Raw genomic sequence first — 13,008 nt, 5'->3', positions numbered from 1 at the left:
AATTGGCCTGTCGCAAACCGACCAACCTCTCTGGCGCTCTACAAATCCATCGTTTCCGGCCCGAAGAAGATCTGAGGCACCATGTCTCGAGCATCAAAGCTCACCCTAATGGGTACATCGCTCCTCACAGTCACCACAATTGTCGCCGTACATTTCCAGCAAAAGTTCGAACGAGCCGTACGTTTGCCACTTCCCAATTGCTCCTCCAATCCATCTCTCGGAACTCTGAACTAACCATGATCGTAGGCCATGCACGAGGGCGTCGTTCGAGATATGGAACAGCAACGAATCAAGCGAGAAAGACAATTGGACTTTGACTTACAGAAGCAGCTCGAAGCAGAATACAAGCGCGAGCAAACAGTGCACGACTCGATAGCAGCGGCGGAGAAAGATCTACCGAATCGATAACACAAAGAACGGCGGGAAAAGTGAATTGGAAAAAAGTGTAATATCATCATACTCCTCTCTAGCGACTACGGCGCCATTAAAGAATTTTGTTGCATCAATGCATTTCGTTGTTTTTTGCTATATTTCCTAACGAATTGGCTATTTTATACATGATGAACCTCCCCAAAACATTACAAAGCTCAGGCAAGCTGATCCTGTCTTGCAGCGCTGCCAAAGCTTTCCCTCTCCGATATTTTAAGCATCGTCAATCTTTTTTTCGTAGGCAATCTAAACTATCGGTTTGAAACTCCAGATCTGTTGGTAAACATTCTTGCAGCGATGTTCATGGCCTGCAGCTCCTGGAAGAGCAACTTGGCAGCGTAGGGAATATGGATTTGCGCGATCTTGGTCTTGTTCTTGCAAGGTCGGCATTCGAATGACTGTTTGGAAAGGTTTCTAAAGCATGTTAGCTCTTATTCATGGGTATTTGTAGGGACAACTTACGCAATTGGTGTCATGAGTCCACAAATCTCGCAGACGTGGACACGGAAAGCATCCGACACCTCAAACAGACGCTCCTTCAGGAAAGCAGCGGCACCATGAGCAATCATACAATCACGTTCCATTTCTCCGAATCGGAGACCACCATCACGAGCACGACCCTCGACAGGTTGTCGGGTCATGATCTGGACTGGTCCACGAGCACGAGCGTGAATCTTGTCGTCCACCATGTGACGGAGACGCTGGTAGTAGGTAGGTCCGAAGAACACCTGGGCACGCAGCTTTCGTCCAGTGTGGCCATTGTACATGACCTCGAAACCTCGAGATTGGTAGCCGTGCTTCCTCAGAAGTTCTGAGACTGAATCGACTGTAACATCAGTGAATGGTGTAGCGTCACCCTCCATACCTTCCAGCGTTGAAACCTTACTAAGAAGACACTCAATCAAATGGGCAATTGTCATTCGCGACGGAATGGCGTGAGGGTTGATAATGATATCAGGAGTAAGACCTTCTCGGCTGAAAGGCATATCCTCCTGTCGATATGTAACACCGATTGTACCCTTTTGACCGTGACGAGAAGCGAACTTGTCACCAATTTGAGGAATCTTGGTGGTTCGCACTCGAACCTTGACGTACTTGACGTTGTCGGCGTTGACTGTCAGAATGACTTGATCAACGATACCGTTCTCAGTACTTCGCAGTGGTGTCGAGATATCACGACGTTGATGCGACTGAGTTCTTGTGCCAAGGTCCTGGTTTTCTTGGTCGATGGGTGCAGTCTTGCCGATAATGATATCTTCACCTGACACACGGACACCAGGTGCCACGATACCATCCTCATCAAGCTTGTCGTATGTTCCATGCTTCATGCGAAGTGTTGTCTGCTGGAAAGGCTTCTCAAAGATTTCAGTGTAGTTAAGGCCGACCTTCTTCTCTTGATCTGAGTACGATCGGAAGAACAGACTTCGGAACAGACCTCGATCAATACTACTCTGGTTCATAATGACGGAATCTTCCTGGTTGTAACCTGAGTAGCAAGCAATTGCGACAATGGCATTTTGACCAGCTGGCAATTCACGGAACTTGAGGAACTCCATGGATCGGGTAGTGGCGAGAGGCTTTTGAGGGTAGTAGAGAATGTTGGCCATGGTGTCCATGCGGCGGGAGTAATTTGTCAAGAAGAAACCCATGGCTTGTTTACCCATAGCAGATTGGTAGGTGTTACGAGGAGACTGCTGCTGTCAGTTGAGTCCATCAATGGTCAAAGGACATACATACCTGGTTGTGATCGGGGAAAGGAATGATACTGGCACAAATACCGAGAATCATACTGGGGTGAATCTCACAATGTGTGTACATGTGAGTTGTGGGGTTGACCTTTGTCTTCAATCGCTTGTTGCGGTCCTCTTCCTGTTCCCTCTTCTCTGCCTCTGCCTTGGCCCGTTTCTCTTCTTCCGTGAGTGTAGCTTCATCATTCTTCTGTTCACGGTAAAGTTCGAGATCCTCTGGCGTCATGCAAATCATGGCTGTCTCTTCTTCCTCAGCGTCGAGATACTCGACAGCTCCTTCGCGAATCAAGCCATCCCATCCAAACTTGTCCTCGGGGTTGGCCGGTGGCTCTGCCTGCTCCTGGGCTAGCCTATTGACATGTTCCTTTGTCAACACTAGTTGTCCTTTGGTGATGTTGTTCTCATAGTCATCCTCCTGGTGGACTGTGAAGACGGGTCTCATGACACGACCAGCATCTGAGAAGATCTTGAATTCGCGGTCTCGGATATCACGAACAAGTGATACTTCGAATTGAACGTACGACTTTCGTCTTGTGTCCAAAACCTGATTCACAAGATGCTTGGGGTCGGCGTGAACACCAACCCAGCTACCGTTGACGAAAATCTTTGTAGCGTGGGGATATCTTGTCGGCTCGTACTCTTCAACGACTTCCATACCTCTGTTGATCATGAATTCAATGAGAGGTTCGGCAGGAGAGCCGACACTGACATAACACATCAGAGACAAGTTCTTGACCAGACCACAAGCTTGACCCTCAGGCGTTTCGGCGGGACACACCAAACCCCAATGAGTGTTGTGAAGCTGTCGAGGCTTGGCCAATTTACCATCTCGTCCAATGGGAGTATTGGTTCGGCGCAAATGTGAAAGGGTAGAAGCAAAGGTGTATCTGTTCAACACCTGAGAGACACCAGCTGTCGAGCTTGCTGCCTTCTTCTGATCACCCCAGTTACCAGTGGCCAAAGAGTACTTGAGACCATTGGAAAGCGTTGATGGCTTGATGGCGACAGTCAAGTTGAAGTTTCGGTTGCTCTCAACACATCGCTTGAGGTAGTTGGAGAGCTCAGTGTTTATCCTTCGAATGATACCACGGAAGAGCTTCGCCAGTAGAGGGCCGGCCAAATCAAGTCGCTTCTTGCCAAAGTGATCGCGATCATCGGGCTCACGACGTCCAAGAGCACACTGCAGAAGCTTGTGCACCATGTAACCCAAAAAGAAGGCCTTACGTGTCTCACTACCCTCTGACTGGGAGATGTGAGGAAGGGTCTCTTTCTGGAGAATATCCTTTGCAACTCGAACACGCTTCTCGCGACCGAGACTAGCCTGATCTCTGTTTCCACGCTTTCCGATAAAGTCAAGAGCAACTTCTCGGTCCTGGACACAGAAAGCCTCCTCAATACAAGGGCGAAGCATTTCCAGCATCTGGCTATCGTTGCGGTCGTAGCAAATGTGATTCAAGATATCTTCATCGGACACAACACCAAGAGCTCGGAAGACGATAGCAACAGGGAGATCTGCCTTTACGAAAGGCAGAGTAGCCTGGATAGTCTGGCCAAAACCACCTCGTGCGGAATCTCCCTTGCCGTAGAGCTTCATCGTAAGACTAGAGATAAGACGAGAACCCTTCTCAAGAGCACTGCGGATTTCAGCAGTGTAGGTGAAAGGACTAGGTTGGGCCTTCTTGAAGACTTGAACGATGTTGGCGGCAGAACGTTCCTGGGCGATCAGGACCTTCTCACTACCGTTGATAACGAAGTAACCGCCCTGATCATAAGGACATTCATTGAGCATGAAGAGGTCTTCGTCAGAATGGCTGCTCAGATGGCAAATCTTGGACTTGACCATGATGGGCATCTTTCCGATAAAGATCATCTCCGAGGGCTCATCCTCAGCTTTTATGCTTCCAGCATCCTCCTCAACTTCCCAAACCAACTTTGTGGGGTTTTCGCCGGTTCGCTTGTACTCGGCCTGCTGCTCGTCGTCCATCTCGTGCAAAGGGACCTCCTTGTCGACTGCGACGGAGACTTTCTTGGTGATCTTGAGGTAGGTCGGTGCGGCGTAGGTGAGGTTGCGGTCACGACATTCGTAAGGTAGGAGGTTGGTCACAGTTCCATCAGTCTCGCTCATAGAGGGACGTGACACCATGACGCTCCCAAACTTGATCTCATATCGTCGCAAAGCGATGTTGACTCCAGGAGGCGCAGGAGGGTTGTGCTGGTCGAGGGTGATGGTGGAGTACTCGTTGACGAGATCCTGCACCATTGTCTGGGTGAACTCATCAAAGGAGTCGGTCTGTTGCGATGCAAGGCCCTTTGTCTCGAAGAAGGACGAGATTACGGTCCAGCAGTCCTCGGGAGTGATACCCTCATCGTAGCCATAATCGTAGTCGGATTCGTTCTCGTAGTCGTCCATGGTGTCGGTGTTTGTCGCTATAAATACAGTGATCGAGTTCTCGGGGTATTAAAAGGTTAGCGACAAGGTATTGCTGCTCAAATCGATGGATTGCGCCCGTTAGGCAGTTGCGTCGAAATTATTCAAAGGACAAAGGAGCTACGACAGCGAAGTCAGGGCGGTCAGTTTTGGACCTGGCGCCTGATGCACCCCGTGAGCATCTGCCGATGAGTTGGACAGGTCGACAGGAATCTCAAGCCAGGAGATAGAGCGATGTTGAAGAATGCGCGAGGTCAAGGGTCGTGGTGGAGAGGTGATGAATTTGTTACAATGAATCCTCACTAAGCATTCAGGAGCCTGAGGTTGAGGCGACGAGACGCGCCCAGAATGCGCTACTACTAATGTGGTTAGGTCAATGGAGGGAGCGCCACGTTGATGAGTAATCCTTGATGGTCCAGAGTGGCTGATGTGTGGCGTCCATCGCCCTAACTCTGTGGCTGTGTCTCATTCAAATTTTTGACCCATGCCCGCGGGACTTGACACAAAGACTATTTTCGGACCATTGGTCTAGGGTAGCCAGATTCTGGCGAAACAGCTCATATTCTCCCGAACCAGCTCTGCAATTACCTTGTACATGAATAGAAAGAGAAGTTGTACCTTTCTGTGGTTATTCAGTTCAGGCGTCGATCTCAGCATCATCTCGAATGCGGTAACTTACTAGTATATAGGAGTTGGAAATCGCGAGGTTAATCTCCGAGATACAGGGTGAGTTGCTATGGAAGGATTACGACAGGAACATCCAATCCATCAACCAGGCTACCAGGTCCAATATTACAAAAATAAAGTTAAGACTGTAGTGTTAGCACTACGACAACATAGAGTTCACTCTAGACAGATAAACTAATGCACTAAGTTTATGGTACACCCAGCAGAGTCAATCAGAACCTCACTGCAAATTGACATAGATTGGAACCCAAGAAGCACATCGGCATATGCTCTTCTACCACGCTCAGTATTTATACATTGGTCCTAATCAATATTGACCCCGGAGCTAAGATAAATAGGGCCCTTACTTACTTTGACTGCACCGCAACTTGAAGCCATCGCGGCTTCATAATAAGTGCTTAAAAGTGCCGACGATCCGTCGCATCCGCCATCTCAAAGTCTATCTGTTTCACCTCTTGGCGCGCGATTCGCGTCAACGTTCCATCCGGCAACTCTACAGTAGCTCACCCATCACCCATATCCCAGGGGCCACTTACACCAACGGCGGTCCCCTCAGCGCTAAACCACCAGAGGATTCTAGAAGGAGTTCTCATCTCATTTCCAGCGTCTACGGTATAAACGGCATCGCTTCTTATTAACCACCTGTATCGTGCAGTCAGCCTTTACCACTTCTAGAACCATCACCTTTGTCTGCTTCACTCTCTATCCCTGCCTCTCGGGCCCAATCTCGGGAGACACGGCCGAAAACCGTTGTCAATTTCCCCACAGCTGTTCCTGAAACCAAAGTCTCCTAGACTTCATTTCTCACTCGTTCGGTCCAGCCTTGCCGTCCCTTGTCCGTCAGACCAGCTCCTAGACGTCTTATTAGTGGAGGATCTGTTTCCCGTTCCCGACCTGCATCGATATGCTGACGGGGTCCAATCATTGCACCACCATCAGCTTGTCATCTTGACTTTTGGTGATCCTTGAATTTGTACCTGCGCTAGTTTGAGCTAGACTAACTGACCACTTGGACGAAATGTGCTCATGATATCTGATAGTTTCATGGCGCAGCATAGGCTGAATACGCGGGAGTTGAGTTTGCGCGGGAGTGAGGGTTGGGCGGTTGTATATAAGATGAGGTCTGCGTCCCGATGTTCTGGTTACTGGACACTCGAGCACTGCCTTCTCATTCATTCATTCACTTCATTCATTCTTTAGAGTTACATACACTCTCTTTCAAAACAGTCACTCTTTAAACAAAACAACTTTTGCAACAATGCGATCTTACACTCTTCTCGCCCTGGCCGGCCCTCTCGCCGTGAGTGCTGCTTCTGGAAGCGGCCACTCTACTCGATACTGGGATTGCTGCAAGCCTTCTTGCTCTTGGAGTGGAAAGGCTGCTGTCAATGCCCCTGCTTTGACTTGTGACAAGAACGACAACCCCATCTCCAACACCAACGCCGTCAACGGTTGTGAGGGCGGTGGTTCTGCTTATGCTTGCACCAATTACTCTCCTTGGGCTGTCAACGATGAGCTTGCCTATGGTTTCGCTGCTACCAAGCTCTCCGGTGGCTCCGAGGCCAGCTGGTGCTGTGCTTGCTATGCGTCAGTCTCTCACACATATAGATCTTTACAACATGCTGACTCTTCTAGTTTGACCTTCACTACTGGTCCCGTCAAGGGCAAGAAGATGATCGTCCAGTCCACCAACACTGGAGGTGACCTCGGCGACAACCACTTCGATCTCATGATGCCCGGCGGTGGTGTCGGTATCTTCGACGGCTGCACCTCTGAGTTCGGCAAGGCTCTCGGCGGTGCTCAGTACGGCGGTATCTCCTCCCGAAGCGAGTGTGATAGTTTCCCCGAACTTCTCAAGGACGGCTGCCACTGGCGATTCGACTGGTTCGAGAACGCCGACAACCCTGACTTCACCTTCGAGCAGGTCCAGTGCCCCAAGGCTCTCCTCGACATCAGTGGATGCAAGCGTGACGACGACTCCAGCTTCCCTGCCTTCAAGGGTGATACCTCGGCCAGCAAGCCCCAGGCCTCCAGCTCCGCTAAGAAGACCACCTCCGCTGCTGCTGCCGCTCAGCCCCAGAAGACCAAGGATTCCGCCCCTGTTGTCCAGAAGTCCTCCACCAAGACTGCCGCTCAGCCCGAGCCCACTAAGCCCGCCGAGAAGCCCACCTCTACCAAGCCCGCTGCGAAGCCTCAGACCGACAAGCCCGTCGCCACCAAGCCTGCTGCCACCAAGCCCGCTCAGCCTATCAACAAGCCCAAGACAACCCAGAAGGTCCGTGGAACCAAAACCCGAGGAAGCTGCCCGGCCAAGACTGACGCTACCGCCAAGGCGTCTGTTGTCCCTGCTTATTACCAGTGTGGCGGTTCCAAGTCCGCTTATCCCAACGGCAACCTCGCTTGCGCTACTGGAAGCAAGTGTGTCAAGCAGAACGAGTACTACTCTCAATGCGTCCCCAACTAAATGGTAGATCCATCAGTTTCGGGAGAGACCATAAAACGTCTCAGAAGGGATCCTCTCATGAGCAGCTTGTCATTGTATAGCATGGCATCCTGGACCAGGTATTCGACCCTTGTTGTACATATTAGATCTTCATTGTATATATTTAGACACATAAATAGCCTCTTGTCAGCGACAATTGGCTATAAGACTTGGCAGGCTTGTTCAATATGACATAGTTGCCTCCATAACGCCCTTCGTCATAACGTTCCTTCAGAGTGAGCAAGTGAACAAGTTGTGGAATAGAGCATTAAGTATGGCATCCGTTCTTCAAAGACGATGACAATAATACCTCGACATTTCTACCCAGATGGCCTTTTCGATGCTATCCATTACTTAGCTAGAGGTAGCCCAGGAAATCAAGGAAACAAAGGACCATAAGGAGAAAAGGACTTGGTAAGTTTTGCATACATACCTTAGCAGGCTTTTAGACCAGGTAATTCTAGAAATTCGACCTACTATCACAAGTCTTCTTGCTGCGTAAAGGGTGTCTAGTTCCCCAATATCCCGTGGAAACGGGGTATTGATAAATGAACCTGGCTCTTATGCCACTAGAACCTATCCCCAAAAGCTTGTCTTTAGGATGTTTACCGTAGTAGGGTATGTAAATTTAAAGCAATGAATATGCTACAGAGTTTAAATGATTGTGAAAGATTGTCTAACTCGGTTTCAAAGCACAGGTAACATTGTTGAGTTGGGGGTAAGTTTGTGTCATAACGTCGTGAGTCTTGTTTTTGTCTAGATACCTATCTAATTGATCCGCTGTAGGTATTTTGACCTTTGAGTATCCACAAGTCATCAGACAGAGGAACTGAAAACAAGACAAAGCTGGGTTTAATCCAGCAAACGACCGCCGAGCCGAACAGAGAGACCAGTCTCAAAGACACTCAACAGTCATTCACCCTCAGATAGATGAAGGTGAAAAGAAATAGAAGAAAGTGCCAGGAAAACACTGGCAGAAGAAGTTTGTAATGAGTTTGAAGAATTTCTAGTTACTTGGGTAGCTAGTTTGTGGTTTCGTAGACGGCGACATAGGCGACCTCCATCATGTTCTTGTAGCCGGCTTCGGTGGCCTTGTTAGGGTTACCCTGCATGACACAATTAGTTTTCTGATACCTCTGAAATACTAACATTGTTGGAACTTACAGGCCAGGTTCCGCCAACGGCGACGTTGAGGAGAATGTACATTGGAGAATGAGCCAGAGTAGCCCAAGTTCCCTCATCGTTGAGGGTCTTGCCCGTGATGCTGTGGAAAGGCGCTCCATCGAGAAGCCAAGTGATCTTCTCATCCTGCCAGCTCTTAGCCCGTCGGTCGATAACCACAGACCAAGCATGGAACTCGTTATCCGGAATGGTAACCCGCTGTCCAAGACCCTCGGGCTCATTGCAAGGACCACCGCCCTCATGACCACAGTGAACAGTACCGAAGCCAGTCAAGTCGCCGTTAACTCTCTCGAAGATGTCGATCTCGCCACAAAGAGGCCATCCAGTTCCGTGGCGGAGTGCATCGCCGAGCATCCAAAAGGCAGGCCAGATACCCTGCTTACGAGCTGAATCACCCATGCGAATACTAGCCTCTACACGAAGAGCTTTGTTCTTGTCTGCGTGGAAAGCCTTCTTGGACTCGAGACGTCCAGAAGTCCACTCGCCCTTCCCATCCTTCCAGGGAACAAGCTGGAGGGTGTCACCGCCGGAGAGTTGGATGTTCTTGTTGGAGGTGGAGTACGTCTGGAGTTCGTTATTGGAGTTGATGTTGAGAGCAGTGTTCCAGTTGCTCGTCTTTGGTGAGCAGCCTTGACACCCGGCAAACTCGTCTTTCCAGATGAGTTTGAGATCGGGGCGTGCTGGGGCGCTGGTAGCTGAGACCAGAGAGGCGAGGCCTGCGATGATGGGAATGAAGTTGAGCATCGTGTAAGTCGAATGGAGAACTGATCGAAACTGTAAAATGTGTCTTTGATACTGAATTCTAAAGGAGTGGACGAGAACCAATGTCACGAGTAAGGAATGTTATGCCTCCAGGGCTAAAGGAGTGAAACCGGAGAAGGCGATGTATATAAAAGGAACGAAAGAAGCTTGAGACACACGTATCTCGAAAGCAAAGAGGTCAGAAAAGAACGTCAAGACACAGAAAGAAAGACCGGTGTGGAGCAGAAGAAGACAAGACGAGTTTACATGCGCATTGTTCTATATATACGGCTCTTATGAGTGGAGTCCTCTCCATGCTAGGGGAGACAGAAACGAGATGTGAGGACTGGATGTTTCCTGTTCACCTCGGGGCTTAGTTGCCCAAAGGGGCATGGAGAACATGGAGTAGAAAGGTGATGCATGAATCAAAGGCTGGGCGGGCGGGTGATGTTCAGGGACGGGAGAAGGATGACTGGATGGGTTTATGGGAATGGAGCTAGCACTTCGGGATAGGTACGCCACAAAACGAGAGGGCAGGGGTTGGAAGACGCTATGTTTTGAAGATTCGGCTCTGCAGTTGATTTGTTATTGAGAGGAGTTTTGATATGAGTTAAAGCCAAGGCTGGAGTTGATGCTGTCTAGTATACACCACCAACCACGATATGCCAAGTTCGTATTGTACAACGCATTCATGCCTGATGCTATCCAAGATAGTGTAATATCAACAACCTCAAGACAACTTTCTTCACAGAAAAACGTGCGTGGCAGCGTATGAACCGGGGCTAACTAGTGCCATCGGAAATAAAAACCAGGGGGCTTCAGAGAAAAATATGGATATCATTTTCGCTCTCGCCGACCAATATGAACCCCAGACCATTCATACCAGACAAGAAGGTCATCTCCGAAAAGAAGAAGACTCTCTTCTTTTGTGAAATTGTTTCTGAAAATAAGGTACTGAGTTGGTGAGCGGTTACTGGTGGTGGACATGGATGGTGCTTGGATCTTGGCAGGTACATGAAACAAAATCGTGAGAATCATTAACCAACGAGGATAAGAAGCCTACGCGGCTCAAGAAAGGAGGTGTCAGGGATGAGAGAGGCTAACAAGGACATGCTAGACATGCCACAGTCTGATCTTGATCATATCTTATGCATTCAAAGGTCAATACTGAATGATTCAGTTATCATTTTTAGAGATGACCGGTTATTCGTATCGTTATGGTTCATTGCCATTTCGAGAAAAGTGCATCTCGGCTACCGTGAGATAATCGGTTAGAGTTTATGCTACTGTCAATCATTAACATGATCTACGATCCGAAAAGTCAAAATATTCAGGGCAGTGGAGGCTTGGCTTTTTGGTAGTGTCGAGAACTGGTAATTAAATTTCCGACGCGCTGTGTTTCACGATTTGACAGGTGAGGCCAGTCAAAGCCTCAATTGACAGCTCACGGCCCAACCCAACAACGTGTAGTCAAGTAAATGGTCGTTTCGTTATCACTTGTCTTTGAGAAAGTCAATCAGAAGTAATTCTCGGTTTGTGGTCGATTGTAAATGACTGATCCATCGTAGACTTGCCACGATTCAGATATCTTACACCACGCGTGATCTTGACAATCAACCGTCTGTGTCAGCGTCATTCGCTTCATCCCCCACTGATCTACCACCCTTATCATATTTTATATTGTCCCCATGTTATTATAGAAGAGTGTTCATCTCTCGTCGCGAAACAAGACCCAAGACCTCGGTCCTGCAACCACCATGATCAATGCTCACCCCACACGATGTGCGGTTCAAAGGCATTCAGCTCGTATCTGTGCATGATCACGCCTGAAACCAGTCACTTCAGCTCATTGAGCGCAGCACCTGAATCTCCAGAATATAGTGCTTCTGTATTTAGAACACCTCAATCGGCAGACATCTGCAATGGCTCCAGATCACCAAGCCTCTCGTTAAGCTGCACAATCGTTTTCTCAAAGACCCGCGCCGCATCGAGCTGTAGCATCATCTCATCGTCGTCCTCCACGCCTCCCCACCCCTTGATCCCAGGTTCTTCCGCTTCTGTCTCGGTATCTGTCTCTGCTTCTTCCTCTTCCTCGTCTTCTTCTGCTGGATCTCGCATTACTTCCACCATCAAAACGCGACATTGATCTACTAAACTTCGGCAGCGGATCATTTCTGTCGTTGTCATGCCGCCGCGTAGTCCGTTCTCAAAACCAGGTAATGTTTCGTGAGTTTCGATGTCTTGGCCTGAAAGTAGACTCGCGAAGCAGTGATCTAGTTTGCGGAGTATTGCGAAAGATGCTTTTGGTGCTGGGGGGAATGAGCGGACATAGCGTGTGAAGTCACTTGTGAGACGTAATAAGAAGGGTATTTGGAGGGATGCTGCCCATGCTTAGTACCCGGCTTCCATGCATAGATTTGAGCGACTCACGAGTGCCTGATTTCCACAACACATTGGTGATGCTATCGAGATCTCGACATACTTCACCAAACCTAGTGTATCCCACCACGGTATCGCCGGGTTCTGGATTCCCAAACTTCTTGACATATTTCCGTGTTACCAGTAGGAGCTGTTCCTCCGCATACCTTCGCACCATGAACTCTTTACTTGAGTTGGGCTTCAGGGCTTTTGTTCTCGGTGTAGGAAGACCTTGGATGTTTGAGAATGATGACGCTGATGAAGGTGCAGGAGATGGGAGACTTGCACCAGCTGGTGCTGGTAAGAAGCCACCCGGGCCTGGCGATTCCATGTCGAATATGCGTATTTTACGTGATTAAGCTTTGGTGTCTGAGTGCAAGGTCGAGAGTTGAAAGCACAAAGAGTGAGCGGCGGGGGTCAATGAGAGTGAAGCACTGTTGCTTATGCTCTCCTCTTCGCCAGAACGACGGACAGACGGGTGAATATATACTGAAAGGGATCTTGGTGTATCTACGTGAGACTCGAAAGAATATGAGTATTATTTCTGAAAGAATTAAATGAAGTTTGTATAACTGTCCGTTGACAAAGAGACTGGTTCCGTTTACATTTCAGATAAGCTCGCGATAAGGATGACGAAGGTGTTGGCGATACTCAGTCATGGTGGGGTAACTGCCGGATTCGGTGCATACTCGGTTTTTGCAGTTGGGAGTTGGACCAGCATTCGATACCTTGAGTACAAATGAGATAACAAGTCGATGAGATATGTGAGACTTCTACAATACTTTATCTAACATTAAATGATTTGAGTAATTTTCTTATTTTATCCTTTTCGTTGGCTTTGAACTTCAAAGTTGCTTCTCACAAGCGCGCGTCATGTGACTTTAGCCGCTATC

The 13,008-nt window shown here is 48.8% G+C and overlaps 5 protein-coding genes across 6 annotated transcripts; 2 read left to right on the top strand and 3 right to left on the bottom strand.

Annotated features, from left to right (window-relative positions):
• Positions 1-81: 81 nt before the first annotated feature.
• Positions 82-408, top strand: FVEG_09287 (hypothetical protein; the record flags this gene model as incomplete). The annotated part of the gene is made up of 2 exons (XM_018898280.1): positions 82-177; positions 247-408. The coding sequence occupies 2 exons, from the start codon at positions 82-84 to the stop codon at positions 406-408; spliced, it is 258 nt and encodes an 85-aa protein (XP_018756129.1).
• Positions 409-444: 36 nt separating this feature from the next.
• FVEG_09286 (DNA-directed RNA polymerase II subunit RPB2) lies at positions 445-4,951 on the bottom strand. Its single transcript, XM_018898279.1, has 3 exons — positions 2,167-4,951; positions 892-2,120; positions 445-843 (listed from the first exon to the last, which is right to left on the bottom strand). Exons 1-3 carry the CDS (start codon positions 4,585-4,587, stop codon positions 681-683), a joined length of 3,813 nt encoding a protein of 1,270 aa, XP_018756128.1. The 5' UTR covers positions 4,588-4,951; the 3' UTR covers positions 445-680.
• Positions 4,952-5,477: 526 nt separating this feature from the next.
• On the top strand, positions 5,478-8,063 carry FVEG_09285 (endoglucanase type K). Of its 2 annotated transcripts, XM_018898278.1 has the most exons (4): positions 5,478-5,578; positions 5,631-6,879; positions 6,928-7,567; positions 7,625-7,993. In XM_018898278.1, exons 2-4 carry the CDS (start codon positions 6,551-6,553, stop codon positions 7,754-7,756), a joined length of 1,101 nt encoding a protein of 366 aa, XP_018756127.1. In that variant the 5' UTR covers positions 5,478-5,578; positions 5,631-6,550; the 3' UTR covers positions 7,757-7,993. The 2 variants fall into 2 exon arrangements, with proteins under 2 accessions (XP_018756127.1, XP_018756126.1); XM_018898277.1 differs by having other exon boundaries at positions 6,928-8,063.
• Positions 8,064-8,796: 733 nt separating this feature from the next.
• Positions 8,797-9,700, bottom strand: FVEG_09284 (endo-1,3(4)-beta-glucanase; the record flags this gene model as incomplete). Its single annotated transcript, XM_018898276.1, has 2 exons — positions 8,797-8,880; positions 8,939-9,700. The coding sequence occupies 2 exons, from the start codon at positions 9,698-9,700 to the stop codon at positions 8,797-8,799; spliced, it is 846 nt and encodes a 281-aa protein (XP_018756125.1).
• Positions 9,701-11,176: 1,476 nt separating this feature from the next.
• On the bottom strand, positions 11,177-12,744 carry FVEG_09283 (hypothetical protein). Its single transcript, XM_018898275.1, has 2 exons — positions 12,128-12,744; positions 11,177-12,078 (listed from the first exon to the last, which is right to left on the bottom strand). Exons 1-2 carry the CDS (start codon positions 12,444-12,446, stop codon positions 11,600-11,602), a joined length of 798 nt encoding a protein of 265 aa, XP_018756124.1. The 5' UTR covers positions 12,447-12,744; the 3' UTR covers positions 11,177-11,599.
• Between the last annotated feature and the right edge of the window lie 264 nt (positions 12,745-13,008).

Source organism: Fusarium verticillioides, chromosome 5, assembly GCF_000149555.1.
Source record: "Fusarium verticillioides 7600 chromosome 5, whole genome shotgun sequence".
NCBI classification, from domain to species: Eukaryota; Fungi; Ascomycota; class Sordariomycetes; order Hypocreales; family Nectriaceae; genus Fusarium; species Fusarium verticillioides.
Note: the sequence above shows the minus strand (reverse complement) of the source record. Positions and strands in the feature narration are given on the sequence as shown.